The sequence below is a fragment of the Varanus komodoensis genome, unplaced genomic scaffold (genome assembly GCF_004798865.1).
Source record: "Varanus komodoensis strain SLA01 unplaced genomic scaffold, ASM479886v1 scaffold8, whole genome shotgun sequence".
Classification (NCBI taxonomy): Eukaryota; Metazoa; Chordata; class Lepidosauria; order Squamata; family Varanidae; genus Varanus; species Varanus komodoensis.
The window spans coordinates 36,130,601-36,155,839 of record NW_025336481.1 but is presented as its reverse complement, the minus strand read 5'-3'; the positions used below and the strand labels follow the sequence as shown (position 1 = coordinate 36,155,839).

Sequence of the window (25,239 nt, the reverse complement as noted above, 5' to 3'; positions counted from 1 at the left end):
AAATGGCTCGTTCTGCAGTGTTTATTTGCTGCAGAGAAATGTCAGGGAGTGGCTGGAGGCAAAGGCTTTGCCTCCGTGTCCTGACTGCAAACATCCCAGACGCATGGGGATGCTCTCCTGCATGCAGCTGGAGGGGCAAAGAGTGGGTGGCTTGTTTTAAATGCCTCTGGCAAACATAGAAGGACACAGACCCCACTTCTGCAACACCATTTCTTGCCTGCAGTGCTGTAATGCATGTACATATTATACAGGCAGTCTCCAGATTACAAACGAATTCCATTTCTGAGAAAATGGAAATTCGTCTTTAAGTCAAATTTGTATGCAAGTCGGACCACGCACAGTTGGCCCTCCACATGAGTGGGGGTTGGGGGTGCAGGACTCCCATGAATGTGGAAAAAACAAAAATCCCCCACTCACAACTCATCAGTGCTCTTTGCAGCAAGGAAAAGCCGGAGGGATATCCCTTTCTAGTTGGCCAGGGCAGGAAGGCATGCTTTGGACACCTCATTCTGTTCCCTTCCACCCCCCCCCCACCCCCCATGGTGATGCTTTGGAGGTTCTCCCTTGCTCCCCTTTTGCATTCTCTCTCTCTAGGGTGATTAACATTTTCTGCAGCAATTTTTAAAAATTTATTGACTTTATGGCAGTTTGTTTGTAAGTATGAGTTGTCTGTAACTTGGACGTTCGTAACTTGGGGACTATCTGTATATATACCAGGAGTGCCAAAAAGGTATACACATTTTAAGAGATGTTATCTATGTATTATATTACTTTTCAAAGTTGAATTGAATTGCAGGAGCAATGTGTAGTATGACATGCACTCAAAAGATTAATCAAATTAATGCTAGCATTACCATGTGATAGGCAGGACAAAGAAAATGGTGGAAGCACAGTTATCATTCGAGGAGCGGAAGACCATTTTGAAGTGGTATTTGAAATTCTCTGGACTTAACACTCCTTGACTTCTGCCTATGGGGGACCTTAAAGAATGTGGTGTACCATAGAAAACTGGCTACACTGGTGGTACTTCAGGAAGATATCGGAACCGCATGCGCAGCGATACAGGTGGACACAGCATTGCTCAACAGTAGTTTGCCATAATAAGAAGTGTCTGGACTCTGATGGTCACCACTCTGAGTACCTCTTGGAATTGCAGAAGTCAATTGTTACTTGTATTCATCTTTTGTTCTCAGTATATATTGAGTATTACAATTTTCATACAGTTTTTCCTTTCTTAAAATGTGTATACATTTTTGGCACCCTCAGTATATTCTTGTTTTTGTATTACCAGATAGTATTCTATTGTGAGCCACTTGGGGTTTTTAATAGCTTAAGTGGTATTAGCTATAGTAATAAGGGATGAATACTTTAAATAAAATTGGGCCAGCGCTCGCTCGCTCGCTCTCTCTCTCTCTCTCTCTCTGTGTGTTTGTCTGGATGCATTTGGCTCAATCCAGAAAAGCAGTTCTCCTGCAGAACTCACCTGCAAGTGAACGTAATCGTAATCATCCATCCAGCTTTTCTCTGAGCCGTTGCTGCTGTTGCACTGATAGTGCTGGTCTTTAGACAGAAGCGGTGGTGAAGACGTGCAGGAATCCTGGCTTTTATCTCCAGGATGCAAGCTCAGGGCCTGAGGACAGTCATACACATAATCTGTGGCTGGCATAATCCCCTCCGAGACATTTTTCATGTAGGGTCCTTGCTTGAAGAGCATCTCAGCATTGACGCTGATGCTGGTGGTCAGCTGTTTAGCATCATCTGGGATCGTCCTGGCCACCATAACAAACCTATCCAGGTCATCGCACTTATTCTGGGGTTTGTTGAGTGCCAGGATGTTCAAGGACCAGTTACAATTGTTCAGGTCATGGCTAGTCTGGGTTAAAATCTGATGGGAATCGTCCAACCTCTGCAGCTCCCTCCTCATTTTATTGTAGAGGCTGAGTTCAGAGAGGAAGGACGCGTTGGCTGTTGCCCCTTTCGCAAAATGTAGGTAGTCGACCAGGGATTGCTCCACCTTGTCGACGGCAGCGCGGACCTTGTTGATGTGCTTTTCCATATATTCGTAGGACCTCCAGTCAGGGCCGACGAAGGCCATTAAGCTGGAGACAGTGGACTCCACGGTGCTCTGATGACAGTAGAGCCTCTCAATGGCTGTGTCAGGGTCCAGCATGAGCCTCTTGTCCTGAGATGGAGGGGCTGAAAAAGAAGATTCCTTTGAAGTTGTGGAAGAGGTGGACATGTTGCTTCTGGTGCTTCCCGTGCTGGAGAAAGACAACCTGTTCATCCGGTCAGTCGCGTCCTGCAACCTTTTAGTGTCCTGAGTGACCTGGGGAGGCACATCATACACGCCCTCCTTTCCTTCTGGGCTTAGGCTGTCACCAAATCCCAGCTGCTGCCCAGGGAACGGGATTCCTCGGGGGGTATCATAGACGTCTGTCTGAGGAGCCATCTGCTGCCCGAGCAACTGGGTTTGGTGGCTCACAGGCACATCATACAGGCCCTGTGGGTGTGGTGTTGGGTCCGAGGAGGCAGCCAGCTCACTAAGGCACTTCTGTCTGAATTCATTCCCGGCTGCTTTGGCCATGGGAGGAGGGACATCATAGACGCCTTCTGGTCTCTTCTCATGCTTTAGGCAAGCAGCCGAATCAGTGGCCAAACGTTCTTGGGAATCTGTGTCATCTCTGTACGCAGAAGGAGGAATGGCATAGATCTGGAACATAAATCCAGCACCGTGAGCTACTGAAGGTCATTGGCCCCATAAAATGGGGGTTCCAGTGCTAAGTAATGTCTTAGAGCAGTCTCTTTGCTGCCTGTGTACTAGCAGGACCCTCATCCAGCACCAAGAGGAGCTAGTGGTTCTAAAAACCACTCAAAATGAGTAGAAACGCTAGTTTCTGGAATGGGGCAGGTCAGTGGAGGTTGCAGAAGGGATCTGCACTGCCCTGTTCTGGTCTGGAAACAAGTCTTTCTGCTCGTCCCTGAGGTTGCTTTTGGAACTGCTAGCTCCTTGTTGCACTAGTGGTGGATCTAGGAGAGGAATGAGTGGGAACACAGTGGCTCTGCTGGGTACGAAGCAGAGTGAAGGCACCGAACACATGGACTCATCAGCGTAAGTGGTCAGGCTATTCTCAAAGGAGGCAGACGCAGACTTTGCTACTGTGGAGTGATCTTTGGCTTGGTGTGGCCATGTCCTGTGCCATCCCAACCTCCATGCAAAAACCACATGGGGTGGATGTAAGGTGTGCCTATCCCTCAGTGGTGGAATGACTGTTATGCCCACCTGTGCAGGGAACTGGTTGCACAGACGTGCATGCACTGATGCCAAACTTCCAAATGGGTTTGCTTTCAAGTGCTCAGAGAAACTACAGCTTGCATGGGGCCAGTGAAGGAACCTGGATGAACCCCTCTTAGATCAGGGATGGGGAATGCCTGGCCCTTCAGCACTGCAATTCGCATCTGTGCTAGTCAGCATGGGCAAGGGAGACGGAAGATGGGAGCTGCAATCCAGCATCATGCATAGGGCTACACATTCTCCATCCCTGTCTTAGGTGAAAGAGACAGACACAATCGGCTTATGGCATGTGTGTATTTTTTAAACTCTAATTACAAGAATATCTTGTGTAAGGATAGCAATTATGCTCCAAAGTTTAACTTTATCATCATTAAAAAAAATAAAATAAATGAGCTACAAGCTGGAGGGAATGTTTAAAGGGCCAGAGTTCAAAGCACTCCTCGCTCTTCTCCCACCTCCTTTTCAATGCAAAATGTGCTTTTTGTTTAAACATGCCTTCAACCCAGCATGAAATTACATGTTTGCTTTAAATGGAACAGCAAGATGCTTACTCCTTTTGCAGGGGGAACATCATATACTCCTTGGAATTTCACATCAGCCACCTGAGGTGCTTGTGCAGCACCTTTCAGCGACGCAGGAGGGACATCGTAGATCTAAGTATGCAAAGGAGAAACATTTGATTAACTGCCATTCCATTTCAAATCAATCCTCCAGTGCTCATTATCCTTTGCTTGCCAGTGGACATGCATTCACTCAGTAATCCCTGCTACAAACAGGATGAGGTTTGGGGTTTTATTCTCTATTGCATAGTTTTCTAAATACACACAAACATCTCAAGATTTTTCCAGACCAGACCACTCATGCATGCCTAGGAAAGAAATGCAGGACTAGATCTCTCTTCCTTTATTCCTGGAAAATGAGTGGTGCATTTGGGTAGCAACTGGACTCATGTGAACATGAGGGGTGGCCAGCTGTACAATCAGCAGAAAGCCACCAAGCCTTCCCCTTTCTTCTCCTCAGCTCCTGGGCTTTGGTTATGTAGTTCTCCTAAACATGGACAATCCTAAACCCATTTACTTCGAAAAGAATCTAATGGGCCTGATTTCTCAGTACATATTGAACAGGGTTGGACTGTTAGTTATAATAGCTAATGGCCGTGTGGTAGACCTATCCTCCATGGGTATCCCTACATCCCGGTGAAGCCATCAAATGTGAATCAGAGACTTTAATATCTCAGCTTCCCCCTGGATCCTTTTGAAACAATTGGTGTTGTGTCTGCATTCCTGTCTTCCAGTAAGGAGCACAGTTGCAGAGACAACTGGAATATTTTTGCTTTTGTTTTTAATTTCCCTTTTTTATTTTTTGACAAGCCTTAACAGTAACAAAAGCATATAATCATCTTACAATATGTATCAGTCTGTGGAACAGATTTGGAATGGATCTGTAAATAGAGCTATTGTTATACAGAAGAATATTTTCATTTTCAATTCAACTATTTTCCATTTGATTTGACTTGTAAAAAGCTGGAGTGACTCAACAAATTTAAGATGTACCTTAGCAGTTGAGTATAATTTCCTTTGATCTTAGAGCCAAACTACATGTTATGTAAGTCAAGCTTTAGAAAAACAACCACCTACTTGAACTGGCCACTGTTATTCCAGAAAAAAGCATCCCTTGGGCCCTGACCTAGAATGACCACAAGCTAGACTGGGGTCATTGTGCACCGGTTTCCTGTTGAAAATTCCCTCCATGCAGGTGCTGTTTACTGCAAAGCAGGAGCTATTTTCTACCAGACCCTGGTGCAGAGCTTGTTCAAGCACGCTTCTTCTTTTTTAGAAGTGTGAATAACGTTTCATGTAGCTTGCCCTTTGGTTCTTCAAACGCCTTCCCTGGGGTGGAGTGGGGAACAGTTCAGGTGTGAGAATCTTCACGCAGTAAAAACTGAAGCAAAGATTTGATGCACTTTCCTGCACCCTATTCTCCTCCCATGAGCCTTTTGCAGGAAAATAAATAGATAAATTAGCTATGGAGGGCACTAGAAGGCTATTCACATTTTGCGCATGGGCTTAAATCATTTCTGATTTATAGTGGAGATGCAATATGTCTATGAAGGGGTTCCAGTTTTGTCAGCTATAATGTTCACTGGATGACCTTGGGCAAGTTAATTGTGGTTCAGGCCAAATCGCCTCACTGGGTTTGTCCCGAAGATAAAATTATCTTCAGGCCAGGCCTTTTATCACGCCCCAAACATGCCCTTGGCCTGGGACAGCTTTGCAAAGAAATCCAAAGGGGCCCCTGATCCTCTGATGGAGGCTTTGATGCTCATGATCCGCTTCAGCATGGTGGCCTCCTGCCCCATCTCCCCTGAAGTACGAGCGCAGCTGCTGATGGTAATTGACGCCTAATCCCCAACAATTTTCATGAGGTGTGAATCAGCTGCCCTTCCACTGTCATCCTCGTGCAATTCCACTGAGATCAGCATGTCTGTGGCTCATGGCTGGTCCCCAGGCCCTTACGAAGTAGAGCTGGATGGGCCATTGGGGGTTTTGCTCTTGCCAGTGCAGGACACCGCAATAAATTCAGGCAGGAGGAGAGTTCAGGTGGAGTTTGGCATGGATAAGGCGATCTGATGCTAGGAAGAGGCCAGGATGCCCTATCCTGAAGCAGGCCACTGCTGCATCCGAGCCAGCATTGTCAACACTAAATAGCTGCAGCTCTCAGGCAGGATCCCTTCTGAACCCTACCTTGAGACCCCAGACGCTGCAGCCAGGGCCTTCTGCAAACAAACCAGGGGCTCTGCTCACTGAGCTACACTCTCTCCCCTATGTTGACAGCGCAACAAAGGAGAAGCAGACCAGCTCCTTCCTCTCAGGGCCTTTTCTATCTGTGCTAGAAATTAGGAGGCCCGTGCCTCTCTGTTGTGCATGCACAGGCTCCTGAAACATGTAAGAGCCATGCCTTCCTGTTTGCTTTTCAGTCCCCAGCAAATAGGGCATGCCCAAAAGCAGCTTCCACAAATGCTTATGGGGGACGTGGTTGGGACATGCAGCAGGGGCTGGCTCTGTCGTACAAAATACGCTGCTGGAGTGCAATGCCATTCGAAGGGCCCCCGTCATGCTGTATTTATCACATGCTTTCCAGAATCCCCTGAGATGCTCAGAGGGATACTGGGGTCCACGCTCTCTTTGTTAGGATACCTTCCCCACATCAAGGAAGTGGGAGGAGAAACCTTGAGCCAGTTCTGCACAAAGCAGGAACAGGGAAACTCTGAGCTGCACGCTGAAACTTATGGAGAGACTCTCCACTTCGTGTCCTTCGGTTCTTCCAGGAATAAGGGAAAAAATGGGGTGGGGAACCTGCAGAGAGTCTGGTGGCAAGCGGAAGCTGTTCTATTTTCCAACCAAATATAGTTTTGCACCCTATTTATAAGGTATGGGCATTCAGGTAAGACAAGTTATTTTAAATGAGATTATGGGGAAAGGTGTTTTAACTGAGAAACAGCATCAGGGCAGTGGAAGTGGATGTGTAAAGTGCAGAATGCTCATGGGCTTCAGGTGTTCTGTATGCCCTTGTGAAAGAAAAATATCCCTTAGTAAAGAGACAGAGGCAATCTATTTTTAAGCTTCTAGCGTATTAGTAAAACTCTCTGGCCATCTATAAAGAAGAAAATGCCACCTTGTTGAAGATCAAAAAATATTTCTGATTTGGAACAAGAGAACCTGATCCATGCTTAGGAAACAGATAACATGCCGAGACCTCAGCTGCAGATTAATTTCAGTGCTACTGACAGTTTTATTTAGTACATACCCCTTGGAGAGGACGGGTTGGTGGGATATCGTAGGTATCCTTCTGGTATTTCGTAGGGAACTCGTAAACATAACCTTGTCCTGACCTGACTGGAGTTACTACCTATGGGTTGAAAGAGAAAGACAGGAAAACATAAATACTGAAACACTTAGTCAGTCTCAGGCTGAACGCATTAAGAATCTCCATGCAAGCATTTATCTCTCTGATTGATGTACCTTCCCTGACAGTTTTAATGGTGAAAACTCCCCTCCCCCCATCATACATGTTGATACTAAAATGTGTTTCTGAAAATGCATGGCTAACAAAGATCTTTTCCAGCTGTCTTCATATTAAGGGCATAATCCTGTGAATATTTAGACATGAATGGCTAGGGAATACTGGGGACTTTTTTTCTGACTAAGGATATGTGGGATTGTGCTCTAAACTGCTCAATCATTACTTGCCTCCAACTATTCAATGTCTGTATGTGGAAATCGGATGCTACAGGTCAGACCCACAGATCTTATGGGCTCCCGGATTTTGCCTGGCGCTGACGTTTCTGGTGAGATGTCTGGGACTGGGGACTGGGCTTAAATTCAAGGTGTGTGTGCCCACGAGCGTGTGGCAGTGGGAGAGATTCCTGTGTTTGGCTACCTATGGGCTGCTTTGTGCACTCGATGTTTTAAATATATACCTTAGAAGCGATGTGTGAGAAAGATGTGTACACTAGAAAATATGTATTGTAAATGGACCTTCACTGACTTGGTTTGCAGGTAATGACAACCCAGAGTGTAGGTTGCTGAATCATGGGCTTGCCATCACATGTGAACCCTCTATTATGGTTTCGGTATGGGCTCTTAACCATAAACCGCCAGATCCCCCAACCAACTAGGAAACATAGGTTCTCTTCCTGCGTTGTTTATGATAATTAACAATTACAACTCATGTTATATCAAGACATGTATTTCTGCTATTGGTGAAAAAAATAGGACATACTGAGACTAAAAGAGGAATTGAAAAGGGAACTGCAGTTTCCCATTCAGTCCAAACAGTTGATGGAGCTGACATTTCAGTGGACCTCAAGTTATATTTTATTCAACAAAAGCTTGTGTTTACTGTGTATTGAATGGCAAAATGTGTCATTAATACGGTTTAGTCGAAGTTGGCTAAGTTCTGGAAATGAAATACTGTTAATGCTTCTTTTAATCATATGTTTTGCCAGTGTCCAGGAGTTGCTTCTTTTTGGGTAGAAATTATATCATAAGACTAAACTTTGTGTTAAAGCATTCTTTGATATTTTCTGATGTACATGTTTCTTTCTTTAACTTATCTCTCTGTTCCTTGGAAGTTAAAGCATGGTGGACACAAATGGATTTTCTACAACCTTTTGACAATTAAAAGACTGATACCACAACACTGGAAATATAAACACTCACCCCCTATAGTACAGTAGATTGAAGACCTAACAATGTACTCAATATTTGAATGTATGACTTAGAACACCAATCTCAAATGGACATATATACAGATATTGGAGGTGCCTTTTTTGAAACTTATGTGTAATGGGTGCATCTGGTTTTATGCTGCTATATGGATAGTTAAATAAAAGCAAGGTTTTGTTAGTTATTCTTGATCTAGATTAAGTTTTGGTGAAATTCACAGTAACAAATAAATGAAGAAAATAGTCCACCACACCTGCATTTTCCCTTTTTAAAAGCCATTCATGCAATTTCTATCCACGTGAAATTATATCTATTTATATATTATACCTTGGGCTCTCTGATTTCAACAGTTAAATTTCCTTTATCTGTGAAAGAGGAATTCCCATTCCTTGCCTCAGCTTGGATATGGTCTAACAAACTGCCTCCATGAATCTGGATTAACAAACAAATACTTTACATCTGGAATGAAGATTTGCATAGCAAAATTTCAGTTCAGGCTGACTTTAAAAATGATTATAAAACCATCTATAAAGAAAGTTTATAGAGGAAACTGATATTCCCTAAATAATAAATGTTATTTAGCCTAATCGTTTTTAAAAATCCAGGCGCAGAATCAAATGATGCCAGAGGATGGGTTGCTAAGAAGCTTTGCATAGTTCAACAGAGGATGACCTGGAATAGGAACTGCTTTATTTTCCTCATGCATGCCAGACAAAAAAATAGGAGTCTGAGCGACAAAACAGACATCGATTTAAATGTGTGTCTATCAGTGATGGCTTCCCCCCACTTTTGCTCTAGGGTAAGCATAAAGCCCTTAATCTGGACTGAAATCCTAATGTGCATGGGAGGGAGTGCTTTTAAGATTAAGAAAGGTGCCTAGGATATTTTTGCTTTCTCTTTGAAGCCCACATCCAGAGAGGATGGCATGCTTATGACCTGCAAAGAGATGCAAAGCACCTCAAGCATTTGGCAATTAATTGAAAACTGAACATGGCACATTGGCAAGGAAGACTGTGAATGTACTGAAGTCTGTTTTCATGATCTTAGGCTGCAAACATGCATGATTACTAAGGAGTTGCCCACACGAAACACAGTGAGAAAGTGGGATACTTCTGAGAAAATCCTCTTGTCCTTCTCCCCACCCCTCATCACCAACAAGCACAATAGCACCAGGAAGAGACCTCGGGCCTGGAAAAGATGGCTTTGATGCTCCTGGTTCCTGTATACCTATTTATTTATGGGAGTTGGATTTGTGGCACGGCCACTTTCCCCCAGAGTTCCCGTAGCTGCCACTTTGTCCACTAACTCTTCCCTGTTGGTTAGCATCAAGTCAAGGATAGCTGTGCCTCTTATTCCCTCCTCCACTTTCTGTTGGAGGAAGTTAACAGCAACACATGTTAGGAATCTCTCGCAGGGGACATGTTTGGCAGAATTTGCCCCCAAACAGCTATCAGGGAAATTGAAGTCCCCCATAATGACAACATCATGCCTCCTCGAAACACTGACAATCTGCTTTTCAAAAGTTTTGTTCTTATCTTCTCCTTGACTGGGTGCTTGGCAATAGACTCCAGCCACTGTGCTCCTTTGATTCCTTCTCCATTTATATTAATCCAGAAAGTGGCCATGCCTTACTTGAATTCTTAATTATAAAGGAAGCAAAAGCCAAATGTAGCCAAGCACGTACTTCAGATTTCAAGAAAGCTAATTTTAACAAATTCAGAACCATGATGAGCAAAGTCCCATGGCAAGTAATTCTAATAGGAAAAGATGTCCAAGATGGGTGGGAAATCTTAAAAAATGAAATTCTAAAGGCACAACTACATACAATTCCAACAGGGAAGAATTGTAGAAAACAACAAAGGAAGCCCAGGTGGCTTCACAAAAAGCTAAGAGATGATCTGAAAACAAAAAGGACATGCACAGGAAATAGGAGGACCAGGCTCCAAAGGAAGAATACAGGCAGGTAGCATGGAATTGCAGGGAAGGCATCAGGAAGGCTAAAGCCAGGAAAGAACTGAGGCTAGCGAGGGATGCTAAAAGCAACCAAAAAGCCTTCTTCAGATATGTCCAAAGTAAAAGGCAGAGGAAAGAAATGCGGGTTCAGCTACTCAGTGTGATTGGCAAAATGATATCAGATGACAAAAGGCAGAAGTGCCTTCTCCTGCTTTGGCTCAGTCTTCTCCCAGAAGAAGATCGATGACCTTCTTGGAGAAGGGGAAGAACAAACTGAAGGAGCAGGATGGCAGCTCACGATTGATAGGCAAATGGTCAAGGTTCGTCTAATTGGGTTGAATGAGTTAAAGTCTCCAGGACCTGATGAATTCCATTCTAGAGTCATAACGGAGCAGGCGGAAGAACTCTCAGAACCACTGTCTATTCTCTTTCATTTTCTTATTATTTCATTTTCTAATTCATTTTTTCCAATGTGCCTGCATGCTTGATCTTTTCAGAACCTAGCATTGCCCTGTTAAGCATACTTGTTGCAGAAGTGGTGTGGAACAAAGTTACTTGAAAAAGAGTGAAGAAAGAACACGTTTTATTACTTATTCCCCAAGGGACTCTTCATTTGCAGTAATTCTGTTTTACATAAATAACAAGTCCCTATGTTGTTGCAAATAGGAGAGCAGATATGGCAAATTAGAAACAAAAATCCTTTCCCCAGGCAACCTTAAATCTTCATCCTGCCTCTAATGTTAAAAATGCTGGCGTCAGGCTGCTTATATAAAGCACGGAGAAAAAAATCTCCGCCATGGCAAAGCTGCAACGTGTGCCTCTGGAGCCTGGCCAAATCATGCATGTCCACAGAAATTCTAGAATGAGAATCTCCTGTCGCCCATGTTAGTTAGCTCAACAGGATGGGACTGTAACACAGATGGCCTTTACAGAAGCTACATGTTTCTCCTTCTGCATATCAATATACACAGAACAACATATGCAGAACACTGCTACAGACAGTTCAGTACAGAAAAGTGATGGTCAGATATTTGATATCTGAGCCAGTTTGAGTTTTCCAAATTCTTCAAAATGCAGGGTGTTTTGTATTCCCAAACATGAGCATCTTTTTCTCCTCACCTTTTATAAATTGCACATATTTGCAAACATTTTCCTGGATGAAAATGCACATTACCCCCATAGCGTAAGGTGGGAAAGGCAGATTTGGGGGAGATTTGTACATTCTGCATAGGTGTGCACGTTCATTTGCAGAAATGCATGCTTGTCCGTGCACTTTCACAGAAGGGTGTCCTTGTGCAAGAGTGCCAGTGATATAGTGGTACATTCTGAAGTACAAGCACTCCTCCGGATAGTGCCCAAAGCCACCTCCCCAAGGAATATCCAAACCTGCAGGCAGCTGTGTTGATTCCTATCAACAAATTGGTCCTAGGACTTTTTAATCTGCTAGAAGCAGGTCTTTGTAAAGCTAATGGGTCTTAAAGACCCATTCAAGACCAAGCCACCCTAAAATATTTAATGTGCAACAAGGAACATTACATGGGTGCTGGGAAATGTAATTCCCCCCAGCTACTGTGAGGGTTGCTGTTAAGCTCAGGAGTAACGGGGAATTCTGACTGGCAGGGGGGCAGATGACCCTGCTAATTAATAAAAAGTGCTGCTGCACCTCTTAATTGCTGGATCCAGTTCAGCACCATCCATGGCGCTATATTCTTGCATGAGATATGTGTCCAATGTAGTCAGCTTAGGCTGGGCTGCAGAACAAAATACCAGTTCAAGCATGATTTTAGTCGCAGGGAGGAGGAGGAGAACAGCTGCTATTTGGAAACTCTCCAGTGCAGCAGTACAGTGACGTGTTCGACTCTTGTAGGGGCAAAAGACCCCATAGAGTGGGGTGCAAGGTGTGTGCTTGCCCTCTCCTGCCAGAGCAGAGCAAGAGCTTCAGTGGGACATGTGGAGCTTCAGGGGGCAGCAGGGGAGTCAGCACCAGCGACGGGAGGTGCTGTTCTCGCCCCAGGGCAATACCAGGAGCATATGCAGAGAGACAAATGCATGTTTGCTGTTCACTTCTGATGGATGCTATGAACTTCGGACTTAATACTATGACCCATTGCACACAATCAGCATCTTAAGAGTGCAGGATCAGGCTCTGGCCACTGCAGCCATCAGAGATACACTCATGCTGCTTTCCAACACTTCAGTGGCACTTGGAAGTTTACATAAACATCCAATGCCAATTTTTTGAGGAGGGGTGCATATGACATGGTCACAAGCAGGTACAACTCAACTTGTACACTTTTGCAAGCAAGAGACTGAACCAGGGACTGATCCAGGGCCTGTGTGTCATGCGAGAGATTACCCCAAAAGACTTATCCCAGAATCTGCCCTGTGGGATTTGTATGTATTTTTCCAGAATAAAAATTCATCCACTTCCCATGCAGGATGGCAAAGAACTTTTGAAACAAGGGACAGTTTCAAAAGCTACTTACAAAATGGCACAGGAGCTTGTTTTTGGAAGATGACAAGTCAGAAACTGCACTGGGAGACTGTCAACCAAGGCGTACGCCTAAAGTAGGTCATTGCAACTGAGCTATGGATTTTTATTTTATTAGAGGTGCAAGGAATCTGCCCGTCTGCTTGGCATTGCTCGGAGTCACAAGTGCAGGGCATTCCTGCAAAACAAGCCTATGACAGCCAAGTCAATTTGACAGTGGAGGCTTTCCAAATCCATGATTCTTCAGACAGAGAACTCATAGACATGAATGCAATTGTCTTCCCTGGAGGGCATAAATCTTGTTTCTAATCCCTACGTTTTAGTAATTAGCTTGTTTCCCCAGCACATTTTACCATCTCATATTTCTGAGATTACTTACAGTGATTACGTATCACTTTAGATGACTCTTTGTTCTGCAGTGTATGGATTATGAAACAAGCTGACTTTTGTCTGTCTCCAACATCTGTAGAAGGATGCATCCAAAGCTATAGACCACGTGAGGGAGATGAACTGTATGTATCTAACTCAGCCATCCCCAACCAGGTGACCTCCAGATGTGTTGGAACACAACTCCCATAGGTGGTTGAGGGATTCTGGGAGCTATAGTAGAGCACATCTGGAAGGCATCATGTTGGATAAGGCTGATCTAAATTAATCTTACAGTCCTCATCCTGGCCCACATAGTGCTACTTTTTTCCCTTAAGGAAGAACAAACATCTGATAGAGCTTGTTTTATGTCCCCTAAACACACCTTTTGCTGCAGTGAAAGAGAAAAATACATACTGGGGTGCCTCCAAATGGAAGGCTCCCAGAAGTATCTTGTGGAGCTATTCCAACTTCCCCCTCCCTGATGGACTTCCTAGGACAAGAAAAGAGACTGGAGAAGGGTTGGGAAGGCATGGATTACAGATGGAAGGTGACTCTGGCAGACATAAAGTACCATGAATGAAGTGAGGCCATGGCACAATAAAAGCCTTGCCTGGTTTGTTTAAAACCTTCGCACCCCTACTTGAGGGGGCTTAGGACACAGCATCCAAATTGTTAGGAATTCAAGGCTTGGAAGCTTGGAGGCTAGAACCCAAGTTTGGAGCCCAGCCCTTACCCTTTCCACAAGATGTAAATGCTCACTGGTCACAGAGCCTTCCTTAAGCTTAAAAGGGGAAGAGGATACACAGCATCCATAAGAAGGCTGGGTAGCCGGCATGAAGCCTCTGGATTAGCCAGTCTGGCTACAGCTGCTGCTAGATGGTCCTTCTGCCCTCTGCAAGAAGGGAGGTTTTATTTATTTATTTAGAGCATTTAGAGCATTTTTATGCCACCCCCTTCGCGAACAAAAAGCCTCGGGGCGGCTTACAAAGATTCTTTCTGCCTGCTGCACTTCAGCCTCTGGGCCTTACTCAGACACCAGTTTAAGCTACTAACTCCAGCTATTTATTTCAAGGGACCTCCAGATCTCCTGAACTCCAGATCCCTTGTATTGAACTCCAGATCCCTCCAGGTTTAGATTTGGGTATTTATGTCCCCAGACTGAGGCTGCCACAAACAACTCCCCAGGAGTAAGTCCCAGCTGGCTCAAAGGGCCATAGTTCAGAGTAAGCTGCACGTAGGCTTGCACTGCAAGACATTTGGGTCTCCCACACATCTCCTCAAGTCAACAGATGGTACTTCCGTGGCTGCATAATCCACACAACTATTCATGCAACAAGGCCTCACACAGAGGTGTTTTCCATGGTCACCAGGACACAAGAGACTTGTCATTGGGTAATGGGGCCTCAGGAGTGATGGAGGGCCATGTCCTCTTGCAGTGGCTGAAGTGAGAGTCAACTGCCTCTCCAGCTGACTTCGGCTCATTGAATGGAAGGGGTTCCCTTCACCTGAGGCAGTAGAAAGCCATGATCTGGCTCTGTGGTAACCTTAATCAAACCTGCCTCCTCTGCAGAATAACCAGGGCAGAGTCCGTCTTTACCAGAACACCATAGGCTGTTAACTCCATATCTGTTACTCCAACAATACCTGTTTCCTTGCTCCTCTGCTGCAAATTTCTGTGCTACCCTCCATCTCTCATTCCAGGGCTTTGTGCAACTTACCAAATGCAATCCAATTCATCATGCAGGAGAAAGCAACAATAAATGCAGGAGGAGGAGGACTCTACAAAGCAGCTAAGTGATTTTCAAGACCTGTTGGGAAGAAATTGTGTGGGTTGGGCAAATGTCACAGTGCATTCCCATGCCAGTATTTTCCTCCCTGGGGGCCTAAAGAATGCTGGGGTGGGAAGGAGCCACATCATTCCTGCAACCTACACAGATCCTTCCCACCAGATGTGGCCATAACTGTGGTTCCAGCCACATGGAGACAGCTCCAGGAACTTGATGGACGAGTTGCAGCAGAGTTTCCACGTTCTGGTAAGCTTTCTTTGGACCTGCCTGGTGGTTGGGCATGGATCTGCGGATGGGGCATTCTCGTATGTTCCCTTCTGGCCCAGTTTTAATCATAATATCATCCTTCTGTTCTTCAGAGGGCAATGCAATACGCTTTTCTTCCCCAGCCTGGGACCGTCCAGGTAGGACTACAACTCCACAAATGCCCTGGGAGATTATGGGCACTGTAATTCAAAACATCTTGAGGCCAGGCTATACGCTGAAAACAGCCAAAATCTAAAAGGCACATTGTACAATTTAGTGTTTAAAATAATGAGCTTCCATATAAAGGAAACAGAGGAAAATGAAACATTCCTTTGCTGCTCAGCCCCTTCTTTGCTCTCTCTGCTCTTGACGTTCTGGTATGAAGGAATTTGCTTCCGGAGACATGTCAATGAACTGCAAGTCCGTCGTTTGTCTTTCTTTTCTTTGAGAAGAATGCCTGTGGTCATCTGGTTCTTGAAAACACTGCATCTTGAGGAGAATTTTTTGTACTTGTTTATACATTAACAGAACCAGACTGTGCACAAAAGACCGCTCTCGTGCCTGACAACTGCCAAATGCTACGACAATTGTGTTGATGCAGAACGAGGCAACAAAGGTAACAAGACCTGGCTCTGGTGAAATAAACAAAGCATGTGTGTCAAACCTGGAACATAAAAGAAAAGCACTTTGGAGGAGGAGGAAAGGCAGGCTGGCCAAATGTCTGCTGGAGCTCTTAGCCCTGCAAGAGGGGTGACTTGGGCTTTCTTCATGCCAACTCTGTGTTCTTTTACCAAGAAAAGTGCTGCGTGTGCATGTACTCTGTCAAGCTTCCAGCTCTGCGGTTCATTAAATCCCTTTTCCTTACACAAAACGGGGGTGGGGGGAATCCTTCCTATTCATTACCTAACATAGAAAAACAGAAGAATCCTTAAGAACATATGAAAAATGGCCTTGATAGATTAGTCCATCTAGATCAAGGAGTCTCCAATCTCCATGGACATATATGGGAATCTGAGAAACTGCTGCAGGCATCACCACAAAATGGCTCCCGCAGATGAGGTAACCTGCCGTCTAATGGCTGCCACAGAAGGCATGGCTGGTTGGAGGCAAGTAACTCACCCAAGAAACGGAGTGCAAGCAAAGAACGGGTCTGAAGTCCAAAGCCAATCCACCTGCCTGACTCCACTTAAGCTCGCACTCCTGGTTGTGCTAATATGGACCTCATGGGAATGACTTCTGAGCAGGCCTATGTAAAATTGTTCATCCCATTCACACGTGGCTGTGTACACAGGCAGGCAGGCACACGCATGGTGGGGGTGGAAATCAGGAGAGCCAAGGGAGTCTGCCAGCGTGAAAGATGACTTCGAGGTGCCAGGAAGCAACTCTGCTGTTCTTTCTGCTTTTCTCTCGCTGCCCTGCAACAGGGGATGAGCAGATGCTCAGAGGCAAAAGGAACCCTTGCTGCCCCAACCTTTCCTGGGGTTCTTTAAAATTAAAAATACATTTTTGAAGGGAGCAGGTAATGAAAGACAGTGTCAGTGATATTGGAAGTACATGCTAGAGACCCCCTGATCCAGATTCTGTCTTGCTCTTAATTCTGTTATTGGTGATGTTTTCAAGTTTTAAATTTGGGGTTTAAAAAAAAGTTTTCCAATTGTGTTAAAGTTTTTTAAAAAAATTAAAAAGTTTCTAAGGATACTAGCATATGCATGTTTAGGCAGAAAAATATTCCAACAATGCCCAGTATACCTCCAGCTAGCCACGTGGGGAATTGTACGACTTTTCCTGCTTAAACACGTCTAGGATTGTAGCCTAAATTCTTTTAAGCTTTAATTGTAAGTTACCTTGGGGCCTATTTAGGGCAAGAGGAATTCATACATGTATACATGAATAATAGAGAAATATATCCAGACCAGCAGTCTTTCAGCAGTGGCCACTAAGGAGCTTTATGGGTTACTGCTACACTTTAAATAAATAAAGAGCTAGTCTTATTGTTATTTTAAGGGTAGTCCTAGTTTTCCCCCAATGGACTTGCAACTGAATGATCAGCATAGAATCACATCAACAGTGGATCAGCTAAGAATATGACACATTCTCTTTAAACAGTATATATCAGAATGTGTATAGAACTTTCATGCTACTTTTATGGCAAGGACTTCCTCATGTTTAATGGAAAAGGGAAGCAAGTATTACTTATTCTACTGATTCTAGGTCCATGGGTGTTGTATAGAACTGCTGTCTGTGTGAAACATGCTATCCTGTACCACATCTTGAGTCTGCCTTTGGCACAGTAAGGCATGATATAAATATAGGCATGTGTTTAAAATTTAAAACAGTAAGGGTCCAGACCCCCCATTTTGCAGGTTACATCTCCAAGACACAGGAGTAGTGTGGCTACTTGTACACCTTTCAAAGGGCAGGCCAACCTGTGAGTCAACACAGACAGCTGCTCAGTCCTACAAGGGCTTCAGTTAACAGGTGGGAACTTGCCTAAAGCGCCACAGGTGTGCTTCAGAGGTGATCCTGGAACCTGGTTCTGCTTGTTCACGGGACCTCCACTTATCACATCACAGTAACTTGGTACAGACAACATAATAGCTTGCCTCTTGAGCCTGGGTTATCCTTGAACTGGGTTATCATCTTGCCTGAATGTAGCTGAGATAACAAACTAGTGACAAATCATAAGTTCTCTTTACAGATGCTCATGATTAGCAAGATAAGGCTTGATGACAGGATAACTCACATGTCACAACAACCCATGGTCCAATGACAACCCACGCTCAACCCACGCTCAGTGGGTTCTCACAGTGTCTGAACCCACTGGCTACTAAAGCTGCAGAGGTATTTGTTTGCTTAACCTCTTCTGAGAATCCTTTAATGCCTGCTTGGCCTTCTTGTTTCAAGAAGAGTGTGAGGGACCATCTCTTTCTCCTCAATGCTTTAAAAACTGATTCTGCTCCCTTACACTCTTTGCGACCTTTTTATGGCTATCTAAAGATCAAACAGAGGAAATGATGTAACAAGAGGGGTCATATCTGAGAGTAAATATGGGTGACCTCTCCCCCTGCCTCCACCTTTCGAATAAGAATGTCAGAGGCAGGTGCACTGGATTAAAAATTTTCAGATGAGGGCTCCTCCTCATCCAGCAGTTGACTAAGATAGACCTGCTGAATAGCAGTTTCCAAAGACAATGCACTCACAAAAAGAATCTAATTAAAACCGATTGTTCTGAACAAAGGAGCCCCCTGTTCTCTCCAGTCTTGCAGGAATGCTGTCACACTGAAGCATGTATTAAGTGAAACTGATTATGAAACCTAGGTTAGAAATCCATGTTCACTAAAGTGGAGAAAAAGTCAGTCTTAGTGAACTTACTTTGTAAAAAGATCCTTTTCAGCTTGTTAAAGAAATTACTTCACAAAATGATCACCCAATGCTGGAAGAATTGGCCAACATTTAAATGCCCAGAATGTGACAGGTCTGACAGACAAACATGAATAAAAGCTGCAAGACAAGGAATGGGGTGAATTCATAACTGGTCTTTCTGTCATTCCAAGTTAGACATTTCCCTTTCAGGCTGAGGAGCTGTGAAAGGGTATAATGAGGGTTATTTGTATTAATGGTTCTCCTTAAAACTATCCACTTGCACTGCAGCTTTTTCCAATGTGTTGGACTACAAATCTCATAATCCCCAGATAGCCCTATTTTCAAGCAGCTCTGTAACATCCCCACATATAACATCTTTTCTAGCACATTTCAGGCATTTTTGTTCTTTTAATATAAAGTCCGAAGTGCCCCTGTTTTTGATTCAGAGGGGCCTCTGCTATTTTATTTCCAAAAATGACTAGTTAGCATCATTCCAGCTTGCTTAATATTTTACAGTAACCACACTGAACCCCTTTCAGCTCAAGGACTACATTCAGTGGTGGAGAAAATCTCTAGGGGTGTATTTGAGTCATAGGCAAGGCTGCAGGGAAAACAGTGCCAAATAATACCAGAAATGCCAAAATTACCAACATATTTTAAAGCTCTTACTGCCAGTAATTAAGATTTAAGATAGAGAGTTCTCCTTTCACACGGGGAAAAAACTGTGCAAATGCCAGGAAAACAACAAACAACAGGTTGGTGGGTAAAGGAAGAAGGTATTGGAAACAGGCAAGCTAGGTCTGGCCAAGAGGTACAAAGTTCAGGCTGAACATTATGAGCTTATTTCAAATGAACGTGATAATGCTGACAGAAACCATGTTTTAACTTGCATTAAAAAACAGAAATAAGGTTTACAAAAGTTATCTGACTAGGTAAACCACAGCAATTAATTATTTTAAAGATAACACTGTTTAACTACTGATTGGCTCCTGCTTTGGTATTAACAAGCAACTGCCTTAAGCCGTCCCAACCAGCCTGTGGTCCTAGACTGAAGCAACAGAGGCAAACAAAGGTTGATTCACTGGGTGTCTCTGAATAAACAATACCTCTCTGTGAGTTCTCTTGTCTCCATGCATTCTTTTCATCAATGCATTAGTAACATCCTGGCAAGTTGTGCTAATTTTCCCCTGCTAGTATATGACTATGAAGGCCTTTAGGGGCACCATAAAATCAAGCTCTATAAACTAGAATAAAGGATAAACTTGATTTTTACATGAAGCTGAAGGATTACTTATGCTTCTCCACATGAAAAACAATATTCTTTTACTTAGACATTCCATGCCAAAATGCCAATACACTTTAAAGGTACAGTTGATACAGAGTTCTGCTTGTTTGTTCTGGTCATTCTGTCTTCCCACTTTAAACAGCTGTGTCTCCCCTCCACAACAGCAAAAAATCATTGCTTCTGTGGCATAAAAACACCACACTATAGTTTTCCAGTCCTGCCTCCATCCTGCCCAAGGTCAGTCAGTCATTGAGTAAGTTCAGTCATCCCTGAATTCCCCTTCTCTTTAGGAATTGTATTTCCCATTTTTATATATTTCTGCCAGCTTTTAGCTTTCTCCAAGCCTATTTGACCATGAAGCTCTCCAGGTGACTTTGGGCTGGTCACTCACTCTCAGCCTAACCAACCTCGCAGAGATGTTGTTGCAGGAATAAAAATGAAGTAGAGGAGAACTATGCAAGCTGCTTTGCGTTCCCTACAAAAGGAAAAAGATGGGATACAAATGCAATATAGTAATAAGAAGCAACAGTATGCACAAGCTGAAAAATAGGACTAGACCACGGAGCCAACATGCCTGTCCATCTGCACTCAGTTCTAGGCTTCTTGAAACAAAACCCCAGCTGCAATAGACTATACATCTGGCATCCATCCAATCTGAATTTGTGTTGAAAAGGGTTGGTTGGCTCTGAAGTGATAGCCAAATATACTTCAGGACGTGGCTAGATGCTACTGGCACCCAATTCCATTCAGAATTTTAGCTCCAGTGAATGCAGTGGTTTAGACTGTTGGAATGGAATCTGGGAGATTTGGGTTATAGGTCCCACCTGGCCATAAACTCTCTGGGTAAGCAGGAGAATCAGTCACTGAGGTTGTTGTGAGGATAAAAATGTAAGCCACCTTTTGTTCCTTGAAGAAAAAAAAAGTCAGGATGTGAACACAATCCATTAAAAAAATCTCCAGTGGATTTACAGTATAAGCCAGTCCACAGCCTAGTCAGATGAATCCATCCTCAGCCATCCTCAAGTTTTATGATACATGAAAAAAATTATCAGTGTGGTGTAGTGGGTAAGAGCACAGGACTGTGGCTCAGGCGGTCTGGGTTCTAGTCCTTGCTCAGGCATGCAGCCATCTGGGTGACTTTGGGCCAGTCAAGAGACTCTCAGTCCAGCCTACCTCACTGGGTTGTTGTGGGGATAGGACTGAGAGGAGTGGGGGGGGGGAGAATGATGAAAGCTGCTTTGAGTTCTTTAAAAAAGGAAAAAAGCAGGATATAAATCTAATAAATCAAATAAATTAAAAAGCACATAGTGGTACACTTACTGGTCTCCTAGCCTAGCTGGACTTCAGTACATGGGTAGGAGATTATTTCTGGAAACCACATTTAATTATCACTATTGCTATCTACCAGTGTATGGTAAAACAGATGTAGGTGGAATGAGAAAGTTTCTCAGAAGAGTCAATTCACCCACAGCAGACCCTGAGAGGGATTTTTGCCACTTCTTTCCATGAAAGTGACTCAGTGCAAAAAGTACAGAGCTTTGACACATTTCTAAACACAGAAAAGTGCATGGTAAAAATTGTGGGTCTGCTAGGGTAACTGCTTAATGTAAATCAGAGTTAATTGTTTGGGAGCAAATCTATGTGCCATTGCTCTGAAAGGGGAGCACAAGCACAAGTAGCAGAGTTGGTGTGGGTGAACAAACCAGTTCCTTCCCATAAAGACACATGCAGTGCTGTGTAAATATCCTGTATATACTACAGAAAGAAAACTGGATTTAGGCAATCGTGCGGCAAAGTAGCAAGTGTAAGAAATACAGTCCCTTAAAAAAATCCAACTCCACAAATAATTGGCAAGATGAAAGGGAGGGAGTCAAAGCATTTAAACCCTTATATTATTTAACTGCTCAAATCTGGCTACTCTGACTTCTCATGGATGGATACCTCCTTACCTTTTCTGACTTAAAGATTTAGCAATGCTTGGGAATTACTAACTGTATCCTAACACTCACATGTAAGATTTGAAACGCTGTGTAGTGCAAAACAACAGCAAACTGGAAAAATGCCTGAAAACAAGCAAAGAATAACTCTGGGTTCTGATCACAGATTATTTGCATTTTATACTAAAGTAACATTAGTGCTTTAGTATAGAATGCTTTAGTATTAGAGAGCCAGTGTGGTGTAGTGGTTAAGCGCATGGGACTGGGACTCAGAGGATCTGGGTTCTAGTCCCCGCTCAACCATGGAGCCAACTGAGTGACTTTGGGCCAGTCACAGACTCTCAGCCCAACCTACCTCACAGGGTTGTTGTTGTGGGGATAAGATGGAGGAGAGATAATGAAAGCTGCCTTGAGCCCATTGTAGAAAAAAGGCAGGATATAAATCGCAATATAAATAATAAATAGTGTGCTCTCAACTACATCCAATATTAAAAAAATAACCCACTGCTGTGACTTAATCCTCAAAGTCCCTTTAAAATAGCAAACACAGGATATCAAGGTTTGATTCTCATAAACTAATTTGATGGATTTGGGTATCGAACATAGCAGAGGCAAACAGGGGCTTATGTGATAATAATTCCATTAATTTCAATGGAATTTGCAAACCGATGCTCTTGTAATGTAAATACCGTTGTTCAGATGCCGTAGCAGGGTCTGCAGCTAGGCTGTTGTGCCCATAGCAAACATTAGCAAATTCCAGAATACTGGCACCTAGGAAACTATGGATTTAGTATCCATGTTGAACAGGAGAACGGCTGTCAGTTATTTTTAGATATCCCATGAAATCAATGGGAGTTACTTCCAAGAGAGTGCATACTATTCTGTATCCTGTGCTTGGAGACTGTCTATAAGAGTTGCATATGTTGGCATTTCTTGTATTTTGATCTTGCCCCTTTTGCCTGCAGGCCCACCTACCTTTAGAATATGCCTGCAAGAGCTGTCAAGTGGAATTTGGCCCTTAGAATGACAAGCATTCAGTACTCCTAAAATAGGCAATGGCTGAAAACAGCTCACTCCTTTAAAATGGTTTTCTCCGACATGAAGACGAAAGCGAATGACACTCCATTGGGTGTTAACATTCACTTACTCCCACAGGGACATCTTATAAAATATCTGGGCTTTACATTAGAATAATATTTACACAGATGGTCATCAGTCATACTGGTGAATCATTTCTTACTACTGCATATTTGTTGCTGAAGAACTCTTCAATTAATAGTTTCTGAGGAGACCTCTGAAGTGATGAGTAACTGCAGATATAACAGCAGATGTCTGCAGTACGTGATTGTTCTCAGCTATGAAGTATGGTCAGTTATAGGTATGCATTTCTGCTACAGCAAACCCAGGATCGTGTAGACAGTGGTTCATTCCTGTTATATTGGCTGCAGAACCAGCTTGAGCAAGGGCAAAAGGGGTGGTGCCAGAATTCAGAACAACCTCTCACGTGTTTTTATTTTTAAGCTCCAGCTGCCAATACAAAGGCATCTCAGACTTTAGAGTGGGAAAGACATTGCACAAAAGCAGGTAAACTACCAAACCAGTGATGGCTGGGCTGATGCAGCAGCAGTGGAAAGATAGAATACAAATGTAAGAAACAGACAAACAGTGGAATTAGTCACAGAACCAAGTCCCTAGTTCTCTACCTCTGGAATGATCCATTAAATGATAATATACGCCCCCTATTCATTCGATTAGGGTTTGTTTGTTTTTTGGAGGCTGTTACTGTGAACTAGGAAACTTAAATTTGTTTATCTTCATTGAGGAATATTTTGATGGCTTTACACCCTCTTTAAACAAAATGAGAGGTACACTCTGAACCAAGGTACCCTCCTTATTAGTTTTGTAACATGGGTGCAATTACAACTGAAACAGATGAGTTGCTATCTAGGCTGGCTTTTCCAAAACAACTTTTGGTTCTGAAAAGCAAGAAATTGGGGCATTGTGGAACCAAGGGTGAACTGACGGCACAAGAACCTCCTCAAAGTGAGGGGAAAAAACTTCAAGAGTGCAGAAGTTTCTCTTCCTTTTGATGCTAAATTGACTTGTGCAAAGAAAAGCAAAATAACAACACACACGCACGCACGCGCACACACACACAAACAAACCCAAGCCATTTCCACCATATCTGAGGCTTCTGGCTTTTAAACAGAATAGAATAGCAGCAAAATAATAATAAGCCAGGGAGAATATTTTTGGAACAGTTCTTGTTTGCTATTGTTGTTTTTCTTCAGTCAGATTGCAGCTTAATTGGAAGGCAGGACATGGGAACATAAATGACATGGTGAACAGACTCATTACTGTATGAGCCTTTGACAGCCCTGCATGGGAGGGAATGTTTCTGCTTTCAAAGGGGTTTGAAGGCAGTTGAAGTTTCATGGAAAATGTCACTGCAAATTCTTCACTCTACTTTAAATATTCATTGTTTATATGATATTATGAGTGCTTCAGGACATATTACTGTGTTTTTATACTGTTATTTGATGCTTAGAATACTTGGTAGGGCAGAATGCTTGTACATAAATGTTAGTAACACACAAGTCTTGGAATTATGACAATACACAATCTCTTTGCAATACTTGTGACCACCATATAATTATGAGCTAGGGCTTCATCTAAGAAGCATTTTTCTAGGCTGGGAATCAGCTTGGGACATGCAACATCAGAATAAATATTGTATGTGGAGAGAGTATGCCCTGATCTCCATTGAGTAACTATACCCAAATCTACCCCTTCACTTGGGATAAAACAGCAGCTTCCCAGACAACACCCATGATTCCTAACCATTTGAGCCCTTGCACCTAAAAGCGAATCGAAGTGGAATGGCATAAATTGGTGACCTGCAACAGCCAGGGCTTGGACCCAATGGCCTTCTTGTCCTCTCCCATCTCTACTATTCTCTGCTTTTATGAAAGCAGCTGCTTGCTCTTGATGGCACAAAGTATTTCTAGGATATGCATCTGTGTGCCTGTCATGTCCTGCTCCATCTAACAGAAAAACAGCTGTTAGCATTAATCTCTGTTTCTAGCTGCAAGCATCGATGGCACACTAAGGATAATGGCAAGATTGTTTTAGGATGTCAGCAAAGATAATTGACGCTATACTGTAGGACAAACATAGTACTACATTATGCTATGCTAACTATACCAGGGACTCAACCCATTACATTTCCCGATTTACTGCTGACTTGATTCATCTGTGAGCGACAATATTTTGATTCGGCCAGCATTG

General features: G+C 43.4%; 1 protein-coding gene and 1 long non-coding RNA gene across 2 annotated transcripts in view; both read right to left on the bottom strand.

Annotated features, from left to right (window-relative positions):
• NEDD9 (neural precursor cell expressed, developmentally down-regulated 9) overlaps positions 1-25,239 on the bottom strand; it is a 64,802-nt gene that overhangs the window by 4,434 nt on the left and 35,129 nt on the right. The window contains exons 3-5 of the mRNA XM_044454835.1: positions 7,100-7,201; positions 3,844-3,945; positions 1,484-2,710 (exon numbers count right to left, since the gene is read on the bottom strand). Of these exons, the coding sequence (XP_044310770.1) occupies positions 1,484-2,710; positions 3,844-3,945; positions 7,100-7,201 (1,431 nt within the window). The remainder of the gene's footprint in view (positions 1-1,483; positions 2,711-3,843; positions 3,946-7,099; positions 7,202-25,239) is intronic.
• On the bottom strand, positions 10,349-17,667 carry LOC123036025. Its single transcript, XR_006417070.1, has 3 exons — positions 17,656-17,667; positions 15,993-15,998; positions 10,349-10,553 (listed from the first exon to the last, which is right to left on the bottom strand). It is a non-coding gene; the product is annotated as an uncharacterized LOC123036025 (long non-coding RNA).